General features: G+C 41.3%; 1 protein-coding gene across 2 annotated transcripts in view; it reads left to right on the forward strand.

Annotated features, from left to right (window-relative positions):
• The window catches only part of MAPK11 (mitogen-activated protein kinase 11), a 32,483-nt gene extending 10,251 nt beyond the window's left edge, over window positions 1-22,232 (forward strand). The window contains exons 2-12 of one of the 2 annotated variants that reach the window (XM_018576740.1): window positions 2,325-2,454; window positions 12,381-12,439; window positions 12,909-13,020; window positions 13,921-13,950; window positions 15,439-15,486; window positions 15,595-15,709; window positions 17,462-17,533; window positions 19,265-19,344; window positions 19,483-19,561; window positions 20,357-20,530; window positions 21,957-22,232. In XM_018576740.1, the coding sequence (XP_018432242.1) occupies window positions 2,325-2,454; window positions 12,381-12,439; window positions 12,909-13,020; window positions 13,921-13,950; window positions 15,439-15,486; window positions 15,595-15,709; window positions 17,462-17,533; window positions 19,265-19,344; window positions 19,483-19,561; window positions 20,357-20,530; window positions 21,957-22,030 (973 nt within the window). In that variant the 3' untranslated portion in view covers window positions 22,031-22,232. The remainder of the gene's footprint in view (window positions 1-2,324; window positions 2,455-12,380; window positions 12,440-12,908; window positions 13,021-13,920; window positions 13,951-15,438; window positions 15,487-15,594; window positions 15,710-17,461; window positions 17,534-19,264; window positions 19,345-19,482; window positions 19,562-20,356; window positions 20,531-21,956) is intronic. The other variant, XM_018576741.1, reaches the window with a different exon arrangement.
• The last annotated feature ends 1,410 nt before the right edge of the window (window positions 22,233-23,642 follow it).

The following is a 23,642-nucleotide window of genomic DNA, read 5'->3' on the forward strand; positions in this document are numbered from 1 at the left end:
CTGTGCACGGCGTAAATTGTCGGCGCTATATAAATACCAATAATAAATGTCTGAGAGAAGTTGGTCAACCTTTAAATACATTGGTTAGCCGGCTCTGAGGATTGGTCTGGGCATGTTTTAGAACCTACACATGAATGCTGATCATTTGTTTAATGATTAGTAATTAAGAAGTACATTTCATGTAAGGTGGCTTGTCATTTCCATAAACTGGTAATAGCTGAACTATGAAAAATGATGCTGGATTGGGAACAAGTCCTTCCAGTCTGGGGACATGATCCTCCCTGGATTTTTATTACATGAATACTATCCATAAATATAATGTAGGTTATTGTGACTCAGAAAGTGCATCTTTGTCATAGACGGTGGGGTGGTTGGTCAGGTTCTTACAAATCTTTGTGTTGTTTGTGCAGCTAAACCACATAGTATCCTGTATCACAACTACCAGCAAAAGTCGTTTCTGTGGTCTTCCTTTTTCTGTATATACCCATCCTGTGAATCTCTTCAGGTCACAGAATAATGTGTGCATACAAGTTTAATTTTCCTTACAGTGTCAAAGGCAAGCCTTTTAGACACTGTACTGCAAAATATCAATTTGGTCAACCCTGTCATTTAGATAGACCGAGAGGATATCTATGGGCAAAAAGTACTTCCTCAATTTACTGACACCATTTCACTCAGCTCTATGAATGTGCATTTCCTTGTGTCACAACTCTAACTAAGCCTGCCATCTGAACTACAACTCAATGTTTGACAATATAAGATTATCACTGCATGCTGGGATATGTAGTCTTGAGATTGCATCACATCAAGCAGCAGGGAGAGAGATGCAAAGCACACTGGGAATGCAGGTAGTAATAAAAGTGACGGGCAGACAGAACCAGCACTCACTACAAAAAAGGGGTTTGTGCAGTAAGCTTTGATTGTATTATGACATACAACTATAATGTGTATTGCTATTACAATGCTGATGTTCTAACAGGAAAGTATATGCTGGGACTTTACAACTCCTTTTAAGCTAGCCATACACTATTAGATTTCCCATCCATGGTCAACAGCGTGGATGGATAAATCTCCCGCAGTTGAATTGTTTCAGTCACTGTTCGCCCATAAATGTTCCTACCGGCGCCTTTGATAAAAGTGCATTCAGTAATCCACTTTTGTGGAGCCAGCAGGGCCACACACTTTCAGATTTCCAGCCACAATTCTGACAGTGCATGGTCAGCTTTACTGGTGACCTGGACCAAGTAATCTGAACTCATGCTTGTTTCAGGTCAACAGCTCACTGGGTATCTGGTGAAGCTGGGTATCTGGTATCTGGTGAAGCAAAGACTGAAGTGACAGCCTTGGAGCCTGCTACTTTAAAAAGAAAGTCTACAATGACAGTTCCCATATGCCGATTCTTACTGAATGGCGATGTTTTAGTACTTTGGCGTATAGTGTACACTAAGACCAAGCTAAGGTGACAGTTACAGGGGATGGGAGAAACTATTATACTGACGGGTACTTACAACCACTGATGAATAAAACAAATGTACCTGCCTGTTCACAAACCTCTTCACAATGTACACAGAATTCGTAGCTCAGTGTACATTCTTGGCACAACTTGGTGCCAGAATGAATGAACGGGAGTTATATAATTTCTACTCCAGCCAGTCAGGACTGCCGAAGAACCGGCACCCAGAAGAAACAGGAGACGATATCAGCGCCAGCGAGGGAGCTTATGGACGATGCTTCGTTGGAATGGAGGTAAGTATCGGCAGATTTTAGTTCCACTCTAAGGGAACCAAATATTCAATCGCATATATTTATCTAATGCCAACTGTACACTGAAGTAAACCTGTCATAATGGGTACAATGAAAAAAAGCATACACAGTTATGTGTTTAGATGAAGCACTGAGATCTTGAGGAATGTTGAATTAAGTTTTAATTGCTTAGAAGAATGTCACATATGAATACAGCATTATGAGAAAAACAAAAATAGAAAAAAACAGCTTCCTGTGTATCATAGATAAGAATGCACATAGCGAGTAACATTGCACTACAGCGCCATCTACAGCTCAAAAGACATGTCAGTAATATGGTGTTGCATTTCCAACAAACTTCAGCCTTAGGACCTCTGCCCCTAACACCCATCTATACAACCGATAACATGCGGCCTATCTGCTCAGCTGCTACGTTGGCCATAAATGTGAATGGGCAAGCCTTACAAAGATTCAAGCTTTTGCTAGCCTAGTGTCTAGACAATATTCTTTGTCATTTTTGTAATTGTACCTCTTGGTCAAGTGTGGCGTCCTAATATTTACTGAATTAATTTTTTTTTTAGCTCCACATATGACACCAAAACAAGACAAAAGGTAGCGGTGAAAAAATTATCCCGGCCGTTTCAGTCACTGGTTCATGCACGACGGACTTATCGGGAGCTGCGCTTGCTTAAGCACATGAAGCATGAAAATGTAAGTAGTTGTATTTTTGGATGACATTTATTCATAATCAGTGTGGTGCCAAATACTCTATATTTATCACTATAATACTTCTGGCAGGGTTGATTATACCTGGGTTCTCTTCTTGGAGGACAGAGGTGATCCACTGGTGGATTTTCGTACAAATGTTCTCATCAGAACAATTGATAACGTCATCAGAGACTTGACGAATGTCATTGAAAATGTTGCTTGGGTTTTAACATTTAATTTTGGAAATTAAGGGAGTTTCTCAAAGGAAGACCACATTCACTGTTAGAATTTTGTTTGTGCAAGAAAAATGTTCCATCCTGCTTCTTCCCATTTTTTTCATCACTTTGGTCAAAATTGAGCACCGATTTCACCTCATTAACTATTAGAAAATTCAACAAACGTTCCAAAAACAATTTATTCGAATAAAAGTCTACTGGTGTGTGGCCAGATTTACTTCCACCTCTTTTGAGGCATTCTTATCATTTTATACAGTTTAGTAAATCTTCATTTTTCCAGAGCCAAAAGCAGCTCTAGTGTAATGAGTAGTGCTCATGGGTACAGCCCATGACTGGTAAGCCATATGTCTCCCTTTCTTGTACTTTCCTGTTCTGTGATGGTGCTTTGGAAGGTGATGTTGTCTGAGTATCACTCCAGAGCATTCTGTTAAATACAGTGAGAACATTTTATAAATGTTCCGGCCTCATTGCTTCCATCTCACTGCTGACATTGTGTTTGTGCCCTATTTACTAGCGTTATGCTGTCCAAAGTTTTATGGGTCATGAGCTTGGATGCCATTTATCTTGCAAATAAATGTGTGAAAATTATATGTGCTGACAGCAACAAAAAGATTTCTTGATGACAGCCCCATTAAAAGAGTCACCAGTGTGCACACCCACAAGCAAGAGCCATTGTCATTTTTAGGTGCTGATTTGTTGAATAAAACATTTGTTACGTAATGCATGTACTTTGTTTCATGGCTTGAATAGACTTCATATAAAAGCCTAAAAATCTTGTCTGCTTATCCCAAGATTATGGTAATGATTTTAATAAATGGTTAAAGTTTTACACTGTGTGTGTACTATAGCTCTAAGAAAGATTGCATTGTGTGTTTGCCAAACTACAGAACTGTCATGATATTAGAAGGAGCATGGTTCATAATTGAATCCTTGTAATAGCTGGGATAGAAAAAGCAAACTGAAGAAATGCTCATAGAAAGCAGTTTTCATTATTCTAAATAAAGCCCATTTTGTTGAATCCATATGCAGGTGAATAAATGACAAGTAAATACTCTTTGCCACAGTGAGATATTGATTTATAACTGAAAACGTGTTAACTCTTTATATTCATACATTGTTATGCTTTTTTAGGGCAACCCAGATAGCAATAAAAGTTGGCAGAGAAAGTGGACCTTCCCACTCTGCGCAAAAATATAAATACAATGTTTTGGCTGCAGTTAAGCTTTAAAGATTTTCTATAGCCCTTATGGTTCCTCCTATTTATTAACTTTGGATTATTTCTTTACGTTCCAATACCAGTTTGCTTTAAAAAAAAAATTAAAAAAATGTAGGCCCTACCTGGGGTATCTGACCAGTTGTCTCTAAACCATGAGATCGTGTTAAATCCCAATCATCTAAGAAGCCCATTCACTATTCAGTACATTGTCTGCTTATTTTTGCAGTCAGCAAATGGCCAGGGTGACTATAAAGTAGTATTCCATGCCTCCAGATCTCCTGCAGTGCTGCTCATCAGAGTTCTCTGCTGTGGTGGTTTCTGTCCCAATCATAGGCTGTGGCAAAGAAGAACTCCAGGCAAATGAAATCTTTACCCTTGAAGTGGGGCTCCCCCCGCACTGCAAGGGTTAAGTGCTCATTTTATCTAGGGATCGAAAATAACAAGGGTTATACTCACCTGAACCATGATCCCAGCTGGCTTCTAGAATGGTTTTATTGACCCAAGTGATAACACCTCTGGCAACATTTCGGGGCCATGCGGCCCCTTCCTCCCTCCTGTTTGCCTGAGAAAGGGGGCCGCATGGTCCCGAAACGTTGCTAGAGGTGTTATCACTTGGGTCAATAAAACCTTATTGACTTGATTATGCAGAGTGCCGGTGACTTTTTCTGTTTTGACGGAGGCATCCGTTGTCGCTGCTGCACCCGCCCTGTTATATTGGGCATTCTCCGGTCAGGAGTGCGATGGGATAAATGGACTTGGCTTCTTGAATGGTCTCTGGAGCCTCTTTCCTCCACTCCAACGGTCTAAGGTCTAGTGAGTCATCCTGTTCTATACGATGTATAGCTGGGAGGAAGGGACATTGCCGGAGCGGAGGAGAAGACAGACAGAAGAGACCGGTATAGGAGCCAGTCAGGATCGTGGTTTGGGTGAGTATAACTCTATTATTTAAACTCCCCAGACAAAACAAGCACTTAAGCCTTGCAGTATGGGGGTAGCCTCACTGCAAGGGTTACGATTTTTTTTGCCCAGAGTTCTTTAACTGTTTGCATTAGGCTTAATTCTCAAAGCTGAAACATTTAGGATTTAGGATCCTTATTTTAAAAAATGTTGCAGTTATTTTCACCTTTGTCCAATGATGTTTAAAAATAAGAGTCACTTGGCAGAAAATAAAGATCCCTATCTTGGTGTAAAGCTCTGTGAATTAAACCTGTTGTATCCTAATGTATTGCCAGCTTGTGTGTCCTCATTGTGAAGGTACGGGTCCTCCAATTCCTATTAGATTTTGTTTTATTGTCTCCACTTTAAAACTATCATTACCCTTGTTCATTCTGTGTCTTGAAAATATTGCTTTCCCCTAAACCTCCAGTCATTTGGCCTATGGTTATCTGTCCCGGTTGCTGCCATTTTTAGAACAATTTCCTTCCCCAGTGTGCTCACTAGCCTTTTCATTGCTGGGGAGAAATGGTGAAAGGGATACAGTTTCATTTTAAATGCATGAATCTGTAAATTAGACTCGGCTTTTATCCTATTATGTTTTTATCTCTGACGTGTAATCTAAATATGATATGGAACTAATCCATAAATATCCTATTTACTTTACTGTCTCTGGCAGGTGCACATCTTCAGCACCTCCTGTTAACCTAATTAAAGGGCCTTTTAGCTGTACAATAAAAACCAATAATAAGATCATTTTGTGTTATTATTTAATGTGAAAGTGTGGTTTTTTTTTTTGTTGTTTTTTTTTTTAGAAAGCAGGTGGCTGCTGGCTTGTCAGCTAGGTGACAATATACAGCACGTTGGGGGATTTAACCAAATTCATGGTCACAATAGGAAATTTGAGCTTGTTTCTCCTTTTCATCTTAATTTTTTGTAAAGGTTATCCTCCTGGAAAACTGGGACCACAATAATTATTGACAGGATGACAGTTGGGAGGAGATTGAGGAGCTTCTGTTCCCCAATCTCCTCTCCAGAATTTGGAGGTGCTCTGCTCTAAGTGCTTGAGAGCTGTCAAACCCTGGCCACTCGGGGACCTCCGTCTTCGACCTGCTTGGGCAGAGTGAAGCACGAAGATTCACGTCAATGCAAATGCACTTTATTGATGGGTGTCATAAAGACAAGCGTCATTATTGAGCCTGATAAAGGGGACCCTGCACGGCCCCTGAAAGCGCTTGTCTTTTTGACATCTATCAATAAAGTGGATTTACACTGACTGGAATCTTCGTGCTGGGACATTTGCATTTGATACTGTATTTCAAGTGGCGCCATCCGCAGTCATTACGAGCACCCATTACTCTTGAAATATCTTGTAAGGAGGGGGGCAAGGTAAATGGACTTTTTACAAAATGTACCAGTCACCAACCCAATGCTTGTCAGTCCCCTTTTGACAAAAATAATGTTAAAGGAGAACTTTGAGGTGAGTGAAAATCACTCATCCTCATCGAGCCGACGTGTGACAATGAAAATGTCACACATCTGCTCAATAGTTTGGGAAGTGAGCGAACACTCGAGAGGCAGAGCCAGCTGTCACTCACTCAGCTGGGTGGATCTCGACAGTAATGTCGGGATCCGTACCGGCTACGGCGGTCTCAGTATACCGCGAGCTGTGGCTTGCGATATACTGAGCTTTGGGTGACGGGAGGACGCTAGTTTATGGCCTCCCGTGACCCTTAAGAGAACTATGGAGAAAAAGACTTACCCCATAGTTCTCTTTTAAGTTAGAAAAACAAACAAACGGTGAAAGTATAATTTAAAAATTGTAGACGCTTTAGTTTGGATTCATTTAGGGTAACTTAAGTGTTAGGGGCTTTTGGTTTTGATGGTTTATTGCTGGATGCGTTTAAAAAGGCTATGACCTTTTAAATGACTGGGGCTTAAGGGTGAGAAAGGTAAATTTAGAAAGCATCAGAGTTGAGCCTTTAGCGTAGGTGGGTTTGGATTACAAGATATTAGGAAGGAGAGGCCACTTTTAGGCTCGAGGGTTTTAGATTAGGGAGACTAGGTTTAGTGACTTTACATCTGCAGTCTCTATACCAATGTTCCATCGCACGCTGCTCTGTCCATTTTGGAATGATCAGTGAGCGCACTGCTCATTCCATTCCCATACATTGTACTGACAGACTAGTGATCAGAAACCAATTATCAGTTCTTAATCTTGTGATTACCGTTTATACTCGAGTATAAGCCGAGTTTTTCAGTCCATTTTTTGTGCTGAAAAATGCCCCCCTCGGCTTATACTCGAGTCAGCGTCTCGAGCACTGAGGAAAGTGAGTATGCTGGTCAGGTTTCTTCTTACTGACCTCGCCGAGCGTCGCGTCACTAATGTCAACTATATGACATGGTCATCACACGGCTTTGTTTGAACACAACTGGCACTAATCGTGACAGCAGATAATTATTAGAACAGTTTGAAAACCTATTTTAAATAAGTTAAAACGTTTTCACTTTTTGTCCATTTGTCAGCCTGTAAGAAATCTGAGATGTTTACAGGGGTACAGGTACTCCTAGAATGAGATCCTAATAGGTTGGACTTGATGGACTAATGTCTTTATTCAACCTCAAATACTATGTATTTAAAAATTGTGTCAAATAAAAGCCTAGATAGGTAAACTAGCCATAAAGATTTTTTTCAAATTCACAGGTAAATGAGCATCTAAGCATCCATGACCTATAGTTGCAAAATGATTAAAGTAATGTTAAACGTTCAACCTTTTTTTCAATAATGAATCCAGATAAAACAAAGACAGGAAGTGAGGGGAAATCTCTCTAACAGCAACACATACAGAAAAGTTGGGTGTAGATACATTTTAAGGCTTTGTGGCTTTACTTTTATGGAGACCTTAAGGAGGACCTAAACCCTGGACGCTGTGCCAAAAAAGTCAAGCGGGGCCAAAGGGCCAGTCGCCAGTACTGCCTAAAGTCATTGTGCAGCTGATCCCCCCCCCTCCCCACCCCACTACTGATATAACATGCTCCATTTTTGTCTATAGGGCAGCCAGCTTGGTAGAAGAACAGGGCTTTGTTTCTTTATATCAGTTATTGCTTGATTAATGCTTATGTGATAACTGATGGGGGAATAGTCAAGAAGCAGCAAGTGATTGGGGGCAAAAGAGTAATGAGGATTTCCTTCCCCTTTAAATAAGCACACCTATTCTTTTATTATTACTTGTCCTTACAGCTTAATAAGTAAAAAAAGTAATGTAAATTGCACAGGGGTACCCGTTTAGCTTATAAAGAGGAGTTTTATATACAGTGACCACCAGTCTGGAAGCAATGTGTTTTACATTGCTTGTGACCCCCCACTAGAGGAATCTTAGTGGAAGAAAAAAAAAAACGACCAACTTTTTCATGGGTTAAATGAGCAGTCACCTGTCATCTGACCTTTATCTCCATCTAGTGGAGGCTTGGAGCAGCCTCTGGAGAAAGAGAAGATGCGCTGTTTTTGGGCTGGAGGTTTGTGTCGAAATAGTCTTGCTATGCTGCAATTAAATCTTCCTCAGGAACTCCCTCATAAAGCACATTGTGAGACTTGTTTGTTTAGGCTGTAGAATGTAGCAGTGGCTTATAAGGAGGAAAGCCGTAGCAATCGGACATGGTTTCAACATTTTGCTCAGTAGTCTCTAGGCACTTCTTAGAAATGAATTTTGCTTCCTGATCTAGCAGGATCATCTAATGGCTATGGGTGTCCACAGACAGGTTTTTTAGATCTTTTGAACATTAGGTTTTGGTGATTATAAACATTTCATTTATTAACTTGTGACTATTCAGTGTTCCACCTGCTTTACTTGGTATTTGGTGCAGCCTTCCCCTAGCTGAAGTGACAGCTTCATGACAGCCGAAAGACCAGTCAGCTAATGCTACAGTTTGTCCTGCAGATCTTTCTTAGTTTAAAGAATAATTAAACCTTACTTATTTTGCATATATCTACTGCTAGCAAGCAGTAGATAAATGCAAAAACATTTTTAAAAAAGGTTATTACTTACCTGTGTCTCCGCCGCTTGCGATGATCTAAAAAATTCTCGAGCAGCCGCAAAGGGTCATGGGGCGGGCGCATGCGCAGCAGAGATATTCGGCCGGGGTAAGAGGAGAGACACAGGGTAAGTCAATGCAAGAAGCCCAGTAGCGTGCACATGTACAGACTCCGTGGGACAGGAAGACACAGCAGTCAGCGCTGGATCAGAGACCGGCACCAGTGCTGGAGGGATTGCTGAAAACTACTGGAAAGAAGATGATCGAATCAAGAGGGATCATTTAAAGTAAGTCCTTAAAGCAGCATGGGGGGATCTATTCTTTAATGCAGGGCTCAAAATTTCCACTCGCCTGCTCGCATTTGGCGAGTGGAAATTCAGTCAGGCTTGGGGGTCAAAGACCGCGTACCTGACTCGTGGGAGCAGCTGCTCCTGCTGGGCTCAATCCAACTGGTGGTGAGTAACTCTTAAGGCCTGGCTTAAGGCCCTGCTTTAATGTATTTTTAGGATTATTCTTTAAAGTTTAACTCCAGGATATAAAAATCACTCATCTCCCTAAACTAATTTGTGTTTTTTGTATTGTCTTTTTACTTATAATTTATTACAAAGTTCAAATCATGGTATCATTGCTGTCCTCCGAGTTTCTGATCCGGTATGGCATATGTGGAGTGTGTGTGGGCCGCTAAAACCTTCAACTCCCAGCTTCCCATGCATCCTTCTAGGGTCAGGTACTTGTGCTAGAAACCAATTGGCATTAAAGGCTGGCTAGTCAACACTGCCAGAAACACTCACTGTTAAAGCACAGTGTTATGATGGCACATCCTGCTGTCAAGAGGACTACAGGACTTGTGGCCTTGACTGTCTATGCAAAGAGGAAGTAGCTTACTGGCACCAGGTGTCATGCCACCACACAGAGATTCCAATGCCACAATGCGGAGAGGAGAGGAACATACATGGTTAAAATGATGAAGCTGGAGTTGGTCTTCACAGAGTGCAAATGGCAACAGGGATGTCCACTGCCAGACATGGATGTGACTTGGGTGGCCTCCAAATTGTTGAGTTTAGGTGTTTCCAGTAAAGGGTACTGTTAATGATACAGTGTTGGTCCTATGTGTTTTTTTAGTGAGTGATATGTTTGACAACGTTGCCAATTTTATTAGTGAGTTGCTGTCACAATGGTGCTGTGTTTGTACTCTTTTATACTAAATAATCTTTTTCTATATACTAATAAAGTAAGCCAATAGGCTAATTATTGAGACTGGTTGAAGTATAACCTCTTTTTTCCGCCTCACTATCCTTCAGAGGTGGTATCTATTCTTACTGTTAATGATGCAGCATACAAAGACATTTTAGACACTTGTGTGCTTTCCAATCTTGCAGCAACAGTTTTTAGTTTTTTCTTTGTTCCAGCATGACAGGGCTCCTGTGTACAAAGCCAGGTCTATACAATCCTGCTTTGGCGAGTTTGGTGTGGAGGAATTGGAATGCTCCGTGAAGAGCCCTGATCTTAATCCTATTGAACAGCTTAATGAGATTAAAAAAGGTCTGACAAGGCTCTGGAAACCTGGTCTTGCTGAATAGCTTTCAGGGATTCACCGGAATTCAAACAAACGCTCTGCTCATGACTCTTGTTCTATTTTATGGTTTTGTTGTCACTGATGGATGCAGGTCGGGGAGCTGATATGTGTGGGAGATTTTTAAGGACACTTTCTTTACCGTTGCTTGGACCATCGCAAACCATTTCTTGTCCATGTACTCCCTTCCCTGGTGTTCCCATCCCTCACTCTTTCCTTTTTGTTAACTTGTTTGGGCATTTTTATCCACCTCTTGCTACCCCCTTGGGTGCCCTGATTGTTGCTTAGAAGGATGTGTGGCCTTTCCTCTGAGGTACTGTGTTGTGCTTTTGAGAGTTCACTGCTAATGTGGTGTCTTTCTATTGTGCCTCTGACTTTTTGTATACCATATTTTGCAATTACTGTTTGCATACAAATACATATTTTGTACTGTTTCCTTTATTTCTATACAAATTTAAAGTGACACTAAACAGGAGATTAATCTTAAAAATGCATTCAAGTACCCCATTAACATAAATGTATCTTATTTGTGTATCACTCATCTGCAGATCCTCAAATCATCTCTGAATTGGTGCTGACACTGTCCTTCCTTCTGGACGGTGGCAACTTTTGTTCCCCATGGTCCCTGCGTGTGTTGTGATGTAGCCACCACTCCAAGCTGTGATAGACTACAATCTCAGGTTCAGTTTACTAATTTGTATTGAGATTGTAGTACATCACAGGAGAGAGCTTGGAGCGGTGACTACTATACAACACACACCGGGACCATGGGGAACAAAAGTAGCCCCCCTCCAGAAGGAATTAGCATTGATAGGAATTCGGAGATTATTTAAAGGAGAACTATGAGGTGAGTGAAAATCACTCATCCTCATAGTTCTAGCCGACCTGTGACAATGAAACTGTCACACGTCTCAATAGATCGGGAAGTGAGCGAACACATACCGTCGCTCGCTCATTTATCGGTCAATTTCCTGCAGAGCGAGGTGACTGTCAGTCACGGCTCCCTGCAGGGATTCCCCCCTCCCCTCTCCGATCCTCCAGTTCTGACTGGAGGAAGGGGGCGGGTACAGCTGGCTCTTCCTCTAGGTAGGCAGAACCCGCTGTCACTCACGCAGCTGGGTGGATCTCGACAGTAATGTCGGGATCCGTCCCGGCTGCAGCGATCTCAGTATACCGCGAGCTGTAGCTCGCGATATACTGAGCTTTGGGTCACGGGAGGACGCTAGTATATGTCCTCCCGTGACCCTTAAGAGAACTATGGGGAAAACCACTCACCCCATAGTTCCTTACAAATGCTCTTTTGGTGAATGGGGCACAAATGTTCACAGACAAATTTTCAAAATCTTGTGGAAAACCTACCTAGATGTGTGGAGACTGTTAAGCCACAATGGGGGCCATGGTTTTGGAATGAGATGTCCAACATGCTCATATGGGTGTGATGGTCAGGTGTCCACAAATGTTTGGTCATATAGTCCAACTGTTGACTGTTGGTTATGCTGTGCTGTGTGTGATTTGAAAAGGTGCCCTCTTTAGTTGTACAGAGAGGACAGAATGCATGTATATTGCACTAGGATGTATAGTTCTACGAAGGCAGGACAGATCAGTGACTAGTAGTTCTACAAAGCCATTGGGGCAGGCCATAGCCTTGTGAAGTGGTAAGGTTCACTGGAAACTGGAGGGGGGATTCTCGGGGAACATGTCATATAGGGCTGCAACAACCAATCAATTTAAATTTGATAATCGATTATGAGTATAGTTGGCAACTATGAGAGAGACTTCTATTTTTGGCACATGGTATGTATCCATGGAGATGCATTCCGTCTACATGGATCACAATGTTCTATTCATACTATGTATAGGATACATTTATAGTAAGGCAGTGGCAATGTTTTCCCACTTGTGTGATACCACAATGAAACTATTTTTGTTTTTCCTATAGGTAATAGGTCTACTGGATGTGTTTACACCATCATTGTCCGTGGACACTTTTACTGAAGTGTAAGTAGTCCATGATTCTTCATTCTGAGGTTCTCACCAGTGTATTTACAAAGCTCTATGCACATGACTGCTGGCAGCACTCATTACTGATGGGTATTACTAAAACAAAATACCGTACTTAACATCCTGCACCATGGTATTTACATTCTACATAGAAGTATTGGCAGTCATGTCTTCTCATACATAGAAGTATCTCCAAGTTTTGTAAAGTCATGCACCGGCTGTATGTATCTTGCAGATAAATTGTTTATTTGGAAGAACCAAATTCACAGACCCCATGAATTGACCATCTGTAGTATGTCGCATAGATTATCACAAAGAAGCCTTCCTTTCCTCTGATTGTAGATTAGTATTTGTGGCACAGAAACTGCCTTCAATCTGCACCTCTGTGCCCACACACACACACGTTATATATTGTGTTCCAGCACTAATAGTAATGTACCATATCTGTACTTCTTACAATTTGAAGGTACCTAGTAACCAATCTAATGGGAGCAGACCTGAACAATATTGTAAAGTGCCAAAAGCTGACAGATGACCACATCCAATTCCTGATCTATCAGCTGCTTCGGGGCCTCAAGGTAATTGACACTACTTATTTTAGTTTCTATTTGTTTTGAAGAGCCTCTTGACTGAAGAAAAGGCTACATGCCTATAAGAACTGCGTTGGGAAAGCCCAGTGATCATCCATTGCTGCTTCTGTGGAAGGTTGCACTGCTATCTCTCCATCAACTTAAATGATGTAAGCATTGATCCACACCCAGACTACACTTAACTCTGGCAGACTGCAGGGCTGACAGTGCCCGGTGGAACAGTCTGCTAATCTGTAGCCTCACCTTGCTTTTTTCCTGCTCAAAAGGAAGTGTCCAGTACAAAGCGCTGCCAAGGAACAGCACATGCAGCAGAGAGAGAGCACTGTACAGTGTTTTTCTCTCACTCAGTATGTTGTTATGCTTGACTTTATTCTGAAATCCTTATTGTTCTGTATGTCTTTAAAGAAGAACTCTGAGCAAATAGAATCTTAACCCTTGCAGTGGGGCTGCCCCTAAACTGCAAGGGTTAGGTGCTGGTTTTGTCTAAGGAGCTAAAATAACTCACGCGACCCACAGTCATGGCTGGCTGCTAGACCTGGCCCCTGCAGCCTCACTCACCCTCCGCTCTAGCGGTCTAAGGTCCAGTAAGTCATCATTCTAGCAGAATTCTATTAAAGCAAGAAAGCTGGTTCCTTGTTATCAGTGGTCAGAGTGCAATCTTCATATACCTGTGGAGAATTCTATGAAGGACATCTTTATGTACTTGATGTGAATATGAGGAATTCACCAACAACAACCATCCTGGGACATTGCCTTTCCCGAAAAGAGATTGAGGCCTGCCTTGTTACACATAAACTCCAGGAAATACATTGTAGGGGCTATGCTGTGTGATTCTGTTTTATTATTAAATGCTAAGTGATTTAATTAATACACATTTGATTTCCACAGTATATCCATTCAGCGGGGATCATTCATAGAGTAAGTATTCATATCTTTCCATATTCTCTTCCCAGTCTCTGTTAGTCACAGCTGCCAGTCATGTGCCTAGAATCAGTTATCCTGCATGTTTAGGGTTTGGCTCATTTTAGTATAGTTCACAGATAAGGGAGACTGTATGCCTTTTGGTATTGGATGGTAGCTTCAAGAAAAGGTCATATGGGGCCTCTCCAAAATTCCAGCCCAGACTTTCCACCTGTTTCCTAGTAGGGGTGTGAGTAATATGGGGATGAAGGGAGGAGCAGGGAAGTAAGTTACTTACCCATCCAGACAATCTAGCTGAGGCACCCTCAGGTCCGCTTACCTGTTCTTTGTTGTGCAAAGATAATGGCTTATTATTATAATAATACAGGATTTATATAGCGCCAACAGTTTGCACAGCGCTTTACAATATAAGGAAGACATTACAATACAATTCAAGACCAGGTGGTAAGGAGGGCCCTGCCTGTGAGTGGTTACAATCTAAGAGGTAGGGTCCAGTGATACATGAGGAGGGAGCTGTGCGGGGATGAATTGTTTGAGAATGTGATGGCTTATACAGTACATAAACTGGTTTACCAAATCCTTGCTTTATTAATAACGCAACACACTCCCTCATATCGCCAGTATATTAAAAAGTGCCTTCTGTGGGAAAGAAGTTCTGTTAAAGTTTCATTCCAGGGAGCAGTGCCCTTAACCCCTTCATGACTGAGTCCCTTTTTTCAATTTTTGCACCCATATCTCCTCCTTCCTTACTTTTGTTTTGCATGCTGTAATTTTTCCTAACAATAGAAGATGAAAGAATAAAATCTGGATGGTTGTATTGTTAAAGCCAGCTGGGTGCTCACATGTCCGATTATACAAACAGAGCGAGGCTTTTTTTATTTAATAAACCTTATTTGTGCAATAGAAAGCGTTGTTTTACTCATACCAGACAGCTGCTGCTGCTGCTTTATTTCATGACTTGGAAAAATCCTTCTTTTTTTTTTTTTTTTTTTTTACCCAAAACAAAAACACAACACCAACTAAAATCACATCATGGGATGACCTATTGAGGCTTGGTACCAGAATAAATCCTGGGTCATAAAATGAAAACAAGCTGTGCTGTTTTGCTGCTTTACATAGAACTATGTCTTAATAAACAAGCTCAATCTCATCCAATGTGTGGAAATGTTGTTTCTTTTTACCCATGGCAACCCATTAGATTTCCAAATGTGACATTCTGACGTTGGTTGCCATACACAAAGCAGGACACTTTTTACATGTGGCCCCTACCACTGGTCACTCATCTAATAAATATTCCTGCAGCGGTTTAAGCTGCATACATGTGTGTGAAGAAGAATGCTTATTGAAGCAAAACTGTCGTCAGGACATTCCCTTTACAAGTTTTGTAGAATGAAATGCATGCCAGTATTTTTTTTTCCTAGTGCCACACCGCTGTTGCATGACTAGAACCCTTTCTCTGTACTGATTCTTAATTTTGTACTATAGGACTTAAAACCCAGCAATTTAGCGGTAAACGAAGATTGTGAATTAAGGGTAAGCATCATCGTTTAACATTCCATTTCCAAAGTGGAAAAGATTCTGGCCAAGGATGAAAGGATGACAATATCACTGTCTTACAGTTGAATTTTTTTTTGTGTGTAGATTTTAGATTTTGGACTGGCAAGGCAGACAGATGACGAAATGACTGGATATGTAGCAACTAGGTGGTACAGAGCTCCAGAGATCATGTTGAATTGGATGCACTATAACCAGACAGGTAACTAGTTGATGCTCAAGAAATAATTTGTACTATTTCTGTTTTACAAAAGGCAAACAATACTGGTGCAAAATATTCTGAGAAACTTTGAATGTCAGCGAGACATGTCATAATTGCAGCCTGTGAAGGTTCTCATTTATCTAGGTCATGGAATAGCTATTAATAGTAACAACAACAAACCAAAGCAATGGGTGTCATACACGGTATGAACGGAACACAGACAAATCATATATGTTTTTAAACATTTATTGAAATATACATACTAATAAAATAGATAAAATAGAAAACTTACACCATAATATGCATCAAGTCACTGCTCCCATTTCATCTGTTTGCCATGGCATTAGCCCCCTTGGACCACATCAGCCCATAACAAATATAATCTGCTTAACAAACTCTTTTTAGACCACAATCTTCTCATGGAAGTAAATTAAGACCTATTCCTTCATCATATAATTTGTCCATATATCAATGTGCTGTGGGTCCAGGCTTCTATGCATTTCGCCAAAGCTTCCTCAGGAAGACAGGCGGCAACCATCTTTTCAGACCTTGGTGATGAATGAGTCCACATAGCCAGGATACATCCCCCCAACATCCAGGAGGTAGAGAGGGTGGGAAACACACTTGAGAGACTGGATAGGAGATGCCCGATAACCATGCATCTCTACCTTGTTATTGTTACCAGTACTGACACAATATCCAGCCATTTCCTCCAAACCACACCATCCACTCACGTGTCCCATTCTCCCCTGCGAATTCCTTCTGCACTCAACACGTTGCCTATCCACAGAACGTGTGACGTGTGCAACCTGGGCGGGCCCAATTTAATAGCCATCAAATAGTTGGTCACATTCAAATGGACTTGCTCTGTAACGTTGAAGATTTATCATAGCCTATCCAAGCCACTTCTTGAGTTCTAATGTGTCAGGAGGCATACTCCATCATATATATCCACACAGGTAACAAATGCACCTTAATCTAATCACCATGGAATATACTAAGGCAGATGATATTATCCAAGAACAGGATGGGAGCTGTGAAGTTGTGGAGCCACCCTTTTCTATTGACATTATCCCATTCCTTGGTGTTCGGGAGTCTGCACATATGTTAATCATTTGGTTCACATGTGAATTATTGTCACATGTAAAAATGGTAATATATATGGAAGACAGATGGTGTTGAAGGTCTCAGTCCAGTTCAGATATGGTTGTTCCAGTTTGATGTAGATGGTCTCTTTCAATGCCATCTGTGAGTCAACAATCCATTGCTATGCATCTGTGCTTTGGATCAGAGCTAGGCTGAACAATAGTACCATCCTGAGCCCGACAATATTCACAACTTGCATGCAGGATTTAACTGTTGAGTCTGGGGGTCAGTTGGAGAAAAATTCCAGCATGGTGAGAAACTTTCAATGAATCCCCCTTTTCTTACAAAAAGAACTTTCACACACTGAACATAAACATTAAACCTAGACTTGTTGTTGTGGCACTTTGGAAATAATTTGAGGATGGGCATGACTCATATTCGACCATTTGATCTATTCACTTTGGCTGGCATAAGGTAGGTTCTGTCTATAGAGACCTGCACTCAGAAGAAAGTCTTTAGTAGCCAGGCCTTCTGGATTTTGCTGTATAAAACAACTAAAAACCAAAGCCACATGAAGTATTTGTTCTGTTTTGTACTTAAATAATGTTGTAATAAGTTGTACCTTTTAGACGATAAGTAAAGCCTTTTTTAACCTTTTTTTTGCAGTTGACATTTGGTCAGTTGGATGCATTATGGCCGAGCTTTTGAAGGGCAAAGCTCTTTTTCCAGGGAATGACTGTATCCTTCACTTATACACAGCATTTTATTATTATTATTATTATTATACAGGATTTATATAGCGCCAACAATTTGCTCAGCGCTTTACAAAATAGTGGAGACAGTACAGTTACAATACAATTTACAGTACAATACCGTTTCAGAACAGTAGGGTTGGGAGGGCCCTGCTCGTGAGAGCTTACAATCTAGTAGGAGGGGCAAGTGATAGAGAAGGTAATAATTGCTTAGATTGAGTTATTAGGGGAAGTAAAAGGCAGTTTTGTTGAGATGAGATAGGTTTTTAAGGATCGCCTAAAGGTGGGCAGCTGTAATACTCTACCTCCTACCGGGCGTGTTTCTGAATCACAACTGCGGAGCTTAGAGCGTTGTCTATAGGAATGGGGTTCAGCCTCTGCAGCTTGGTGTCCAATTGCCCTGTATTTATTGAGGCTTGTAGGGAGCTGCTTCACATCATGCCCCGTATCCTGAGTCGAGCGGGGTTATGCCCCTAATATGAGTGGGCGGTGAGTAAGGCAACACAACCAATTCCAATGGCTGCGATGCGCACCACCGCTATGTCACACAAATACTAGTGAACTAAAGCATGCATCTATTAAGCAGGTAATCAATTGGTGGGTACGTTATTGCATAGAAGTATCAAGCAGGTAATCAATTGAGCATAGACGTATCAAGCAGGTAATCAATTGATGGTTACGTTATTGCATAGAAGTATCAAGCAGGTAATCAATTGATGGTTACGTTATTGCATAGAAGTATCAAGCAGGTAATCAATTGAGCATAGAAGTATCAAGCAGGTAATCAATTGATGGTTACGTTATTGCATAGAAGTATCAAGCAGGTAATCAATTTGAGCATAGAAGTATCAAGCAGGTAATCAGATAGTGGTAGAGTTATTGCATAATTGAATAAAGCATGTAATCCATCTGAAGGGTTTAGTAAGCTCCAGAAGGCAAGGTTTCCCCGAGCATCAGCCCAGCAGTCTGAAGAGCAATAGTGAGGGTTTTCCCCTAGTACTTGCGGTTTTGTTCTGTGTGAGGACAGAGGATGGAGATGGACACCGGTTCACTGATGCCCAGCCGCGAGGGATCCGGATGGAAGTAGAGAGGGGACGCCGATCAATTAGTGAGCCGCGGCTTTATGCCGAGTGCTCGTACTTGCGGAGGCGGAGTCCTGCTTTGCGCCTGCGCAGTCCGCCGTTGCCAAGCGACGTTGCAACCGGGCTCCCGGCCGAGTTGAGGGAATTCCTCTTTGCGCCTGCGCAGTGGGTCTTCGCCACCCCGAGGGGGCTCGCACTCGCAAACGAGCGTCACAGCAGCGTAGTAGATAGGCGGACAGAATGGGGTAAGGAGTTCCAGAGGATGGGGGACACTCTGGAGAATTCCTGGAGGCGAGCATGGGAGGAGGTAATGAGAGAGCTATAGAGCAGGAGGTCTTGAGAGGACGGTTTGGGTGATATTTTGAGATGAGGTCAGTGATGTAGGTTGGGGCGGAGGTGTAGATGGCTTTGTATGTTAGTATTTTGAATTTTATTTGTTGGGCAAGTGGGAGCCAGTGAAGGGATTGCCAGAGAGGGTCGGCAGACACTGAACGGTTGGTAAGGTGGATGAGTCTGGCAGCAGATATATAAATTGGTTTACAAAATTGCATCTTATCGTCCTTTTTCATGGGCCATTGTTTACAAACTATTCTGCTGCAAGATTACAGAAGAGTCCTTTTCCTAAATAATCACAGATATCGACCAGCTGAAAAGGATAATGGAAGTTGTTGGAACACCTAATTCTGAGTTTCTCATGAAAATTTCATCTGAACATGTAAGTAATATACGGTGTACTGGACAATATGTGCAGGTTGTGGGAAATGATTTGCTTAGGAATGTATTGTTGTTTTCTAGCTTCTGTATATGGTCAGGTGTGTGTGTGATTAGTAATACTGATCTGTTTTGTAACCAGGCTAGACGGTATATTGAATCTTTGCCATATATGCCACAACAGGATCTAAATGAGGTGTTTTGTGGTGCCAATCCTCTAGGTAAGTCAGTACGATCCTACTTCCCTTACAGACACCTTGATTACACTAGCAGAGCTGTTCAGTTTATGTCTTCACAGGACAGGTTCCATCCTTAACCAAAGGATTTATCCTAAAGCGGAAAACTGCGTTTTTAGAAATCACCAGCTGCTACTATAAGCTGATGATTCACTGTACATGTTCCCCTATGAGCACTGATCATAATAGAATCATTGAGAACAGAAATATACTGTGTACTGCTATTGCTCTCTTGTTTTTAAAAGTGCAAACCCTTGGACTGCTATCCTGAGAACTTTACTACATAGCAAATCACTGACTCAGAAGTCAGACCTTATGTCTTCTGAAAATGTTTTGGGGCTCTGATTCGGGAGTCCCTTTGGAATATATATATATTTTTTTTTTTTACAAGCAGTGGCTAGACACAATGCAAAGGTGGAAATTGACTTTATGTCACTGTGATTTGGTGAATTGAGGTCCTTCCGATCACACCATTACACATGTGATATCCCAGTTCGTTCAGTAGTCATAGGATAGATATGGCTTGCTAAAGAAGATTATTGTGTGATCCTTAAAGATACGAGATAAGCCATCCTGCAGTATAAAGCTCAGCAAAAAAGTTAAAACCACAACTATTTTATGTCAGCAGGAACATGACAGTGCACACTAAATAAAAAAAAATAATATTATGCATGGTTTTTTTTTCTGTATTGATTGTGGCTTCATGGATGTCTGCAAATTTTATACTGCTGTTAATTTTAAAAAAGTTGCTATGAACATTGTGTTCTTTTATTTTAATAGCCATAGATCTGCTGAAGAGGATGCTCATTCTGGATAGTGACAAGAGGATCGCCGCCTCTGAAGCCCTTGCACACCCTTACTTTGAACAGTATCATGATCCAGAAGATGAGCCCGAGGCTGAGCCTTATGATGAATCTACAGAGAATAAGGAGCGCACTATTGATGAATGGAAAGGTAGAGCTGTAGTGGGTTTTTGACAGGAAAGAGACTTGTGTATTAAAGTGGAAGTGAAGTAACAAAAAACAAAAAAAATTGTCGATCAGTAGGCTTTCTGTGACCAAGACTGTGCAAGTTTCTTCTGCCGTAAACCTCCTGCCTGTCGGCTCAGCATTACTTTTTCCCTGTGCACTGAGCTGTGCATGTGCAGCTCAGTGTGCTGGCTTGGCATGCCAAGATGAAGTAACTCCCATACGCATGTGCGGGAGTTACGTCATCAGGGCGCCACAACTCAAGGCTCGAAACCTGGAAGAAGACTGGGACACAGATGACAGTGGCAGCAAGGGGGGGGCTGGTGCTTCACTTTGACGGGTAAGTCTGCCATAATGTGCTAATATGCTGTGCATTATGGATAAAAGCTCCAGGGGGCTTTTTTTAAATTTATTTTCTTTCTTTTACTTGCAAACACAAGAGAAAGTAATAGTCCACCAGCACCATCAAAAAAGAAAAAAAAGTAGATCTTGCTGCCATGCTTGCCTCCTGCCGGGCATATCTCTGGCCACAATACTCACTTCCTGTCTGGCATGTCTCTTGCTGCAATACTCACTTTGTCGGGCATGTCTCTTGCTGCAATACTCACCTCCTGTCTGGCATGTCTCTTGCTGCAATAATCACTTTGTCGGGCATGTCTCTTGCTGCAATACTCACTTTGTCGGGCATGTCTCTTGCTGCAATACTCACTTTCTGTCGGGCATGTCTCTTGCTGCAATACTCACCACCTGTCGGGCATGTCTCTGGCTATAATACTCACCACCTTTCGGGCATGTCTCTTGCTGCAATACTCACCACCTGTCGGGCATGTCTCTGGCTATAATACTCACCACCTTTCGGGCATGTCTTCAAAGGTACTCCCCTATAGCACTAGATTACCTCATTAAAATATACTTTCAATTTTATTTCCTCACTTTTAGGGAAGCCTATTAAAAACAGGAATATGGAGTTTCCTTTGATGACCTCATCTTAAAAGTTCGTTTTCTGAATGTTATAATGATCCATTGGCTTGGTACTTTCTGAGTCATGGACCTAGAACAAGTATGTAAGTTAATTCACAACATCTAAAGTGCTTACTTGTTCCACATCAATGATTCAAAGTCATTTTAAGTCATTGGATCAACAAACAACTAGCATTTTGGTAAAGATGGAAGTTCGGAATGGCTGCATACAAATTTCTCACATGGCAGGTTTCTTTTTATGACAAGTCCCGGTTATTTTCTATTTGCATGCACAGTATCTGTAACAAGGAAATTTGTTTTTGCAAACATGAAAGACCCTGGAGGGCCGGCCTCCTCAACAGTGAGCTGTGGCAGGGCCAGAGCTTTAGTGAAATGGTTTTTTTAATATGAAATATTGTTTTAATATATTCTTTTTTTTTTTTTTCTTTCAGAAATTACCTATGAGGAGGTGATTAGCTTTAAGTCTACTGATAATAAAATCGATAACCTGGAAATTGAACAGTAATGCTACGATGCTTCTCACCCTTTCAATGGACAAATTAAGATGGCTTTTGCAACTTGAACTGCTTTTGTTGACCAAAGACAAGAGAGTCCTAATATTCCCAACATTGTTAGCTATGACACGCTGCCCTGATGTAACAGAAAGGAAAATAAGTTAACATCTTCTGTCCGCCATACAAAACACACAAGCACAACTTTGTTTTTTTACCTTTCTAATGGTTTTTCTTGCAAGGGCCTCTTATTTAATTTTACCAGAAAACCCCCCCCATTCCCAATCCAGCAAGCATTCCATTCTCAAAGGACAATTATACTATATAACTATGATCCTTTTTTCCACACCAGTAAGTGGAATTTTACAGGTATTTATGAACACTTAGTAATTATTATGTTGAAGAACATTCCTGCCCTCTGTCCATACTCGACTTGTTGCTAATAATTCAGTAGCAAGCATATGCCAATGTTGTGTACAGTATTAACGCTAGGTGTACACGGACTTCTGAGGACGTCCCGACAGTGTCTGATTGGCCCAGCTAAAACTGGAGGTGGACTGTGCCCTTCCACCCCATGCTTTCATGGTTCATTAAACCTTATGAGCAACACTTTTGAAGTGTACTTTTTGTGCATGGTGGCTTTGCAGTCAATTTTCAAGACACGGCAAAATAGTCAAGTGCAAGCGTATGGCTGCCTTTTATGAGTCAATTAAGCCTAAAAGCAGCAGGTGAGTTTCTACTCCTCTGGATTTGCTTGGGTGGTCCTCAGAAACCTGTGTTCAAGTGCCATACATACCTCAGAGCCATTGCTTCTATGAGTTGGCATTTTACTGGTTATAGCTGTGTAATTGCAACACCATGTGCAGCTGCAGTAAAAGCATAGAACATTTTTGTCAGCATAACTGGCTCTGATCTGGGGACCAAAATCAAATGCTGATTGTTTACTGCGAGCAGTTATTAAGACATCTGCAATCACCTTCGCATTCAGTAAGCTGAAAAAAAAATAAGCATGTGTTGTGCAACACGCTAGGTACATTATGTCGTGGAGGAATGCCGGCCAGTACAACTTCTTTGCAAAGCTAGTGTTGTTACAGCTTCTTTATCTAGTAGCTGCTCTGGTTTACAATCTGTGCTTAGCGATTACTGACTTTATTGCTTTCTAATCTGGGGGCTACTATTGGCGTCACTTTTTATATATTTGTGAAAAGGAAGTTGTCTGTAGGTTCCTCTTGATGTGCATCATGTCAAGTGGACATCGGGAAAGGGGTTAAACCCGTCCGGTGGTTTTTCTAGTTCGGGGAGATTTGTAAATGTTGCACAATGCCTTTAACCGCTACATGAAACTTTTCTCTTGTTAAGTGGCCTTTTTATTGTAATTATGGACCTCTCAATCCAAAGTTATGTCAGCAGAAACTAAACAGATTTTCTCTTCCATCTTGTCAGGTCAGATACGATTGAGAATCTGGTAGGCTGTGACCAACAACGACAGTTCTATATTTCTGTGATGAGGTCCTTTTTTGTATTGCACAGTCTTCGCAACCAATGGTCCTTTAATGAGTATGAGCAAGTTTTACAATTTCTAATCTTACCATTGGTGTACATGCAGCATATGGATTTTGTTTGTCA

The sequence above is a fragment of the Nanorana parkeri genome, unplaced genomic scaffold, assembly GCF_000935625.1.
Source record: "Nanorana parkeri isolate BGI_ZX_2015 unplaced genomic scaffold, ASM93562v1 scaffold75, whole genome shotgun sequence".
In the NCBI taxonomy this organism is placed as follows: Eukaryota; Metazoa; Chordata; class Amphibia; order Anura; family Dicroglossidae; genus Nanorana; species Nanorana parkeri.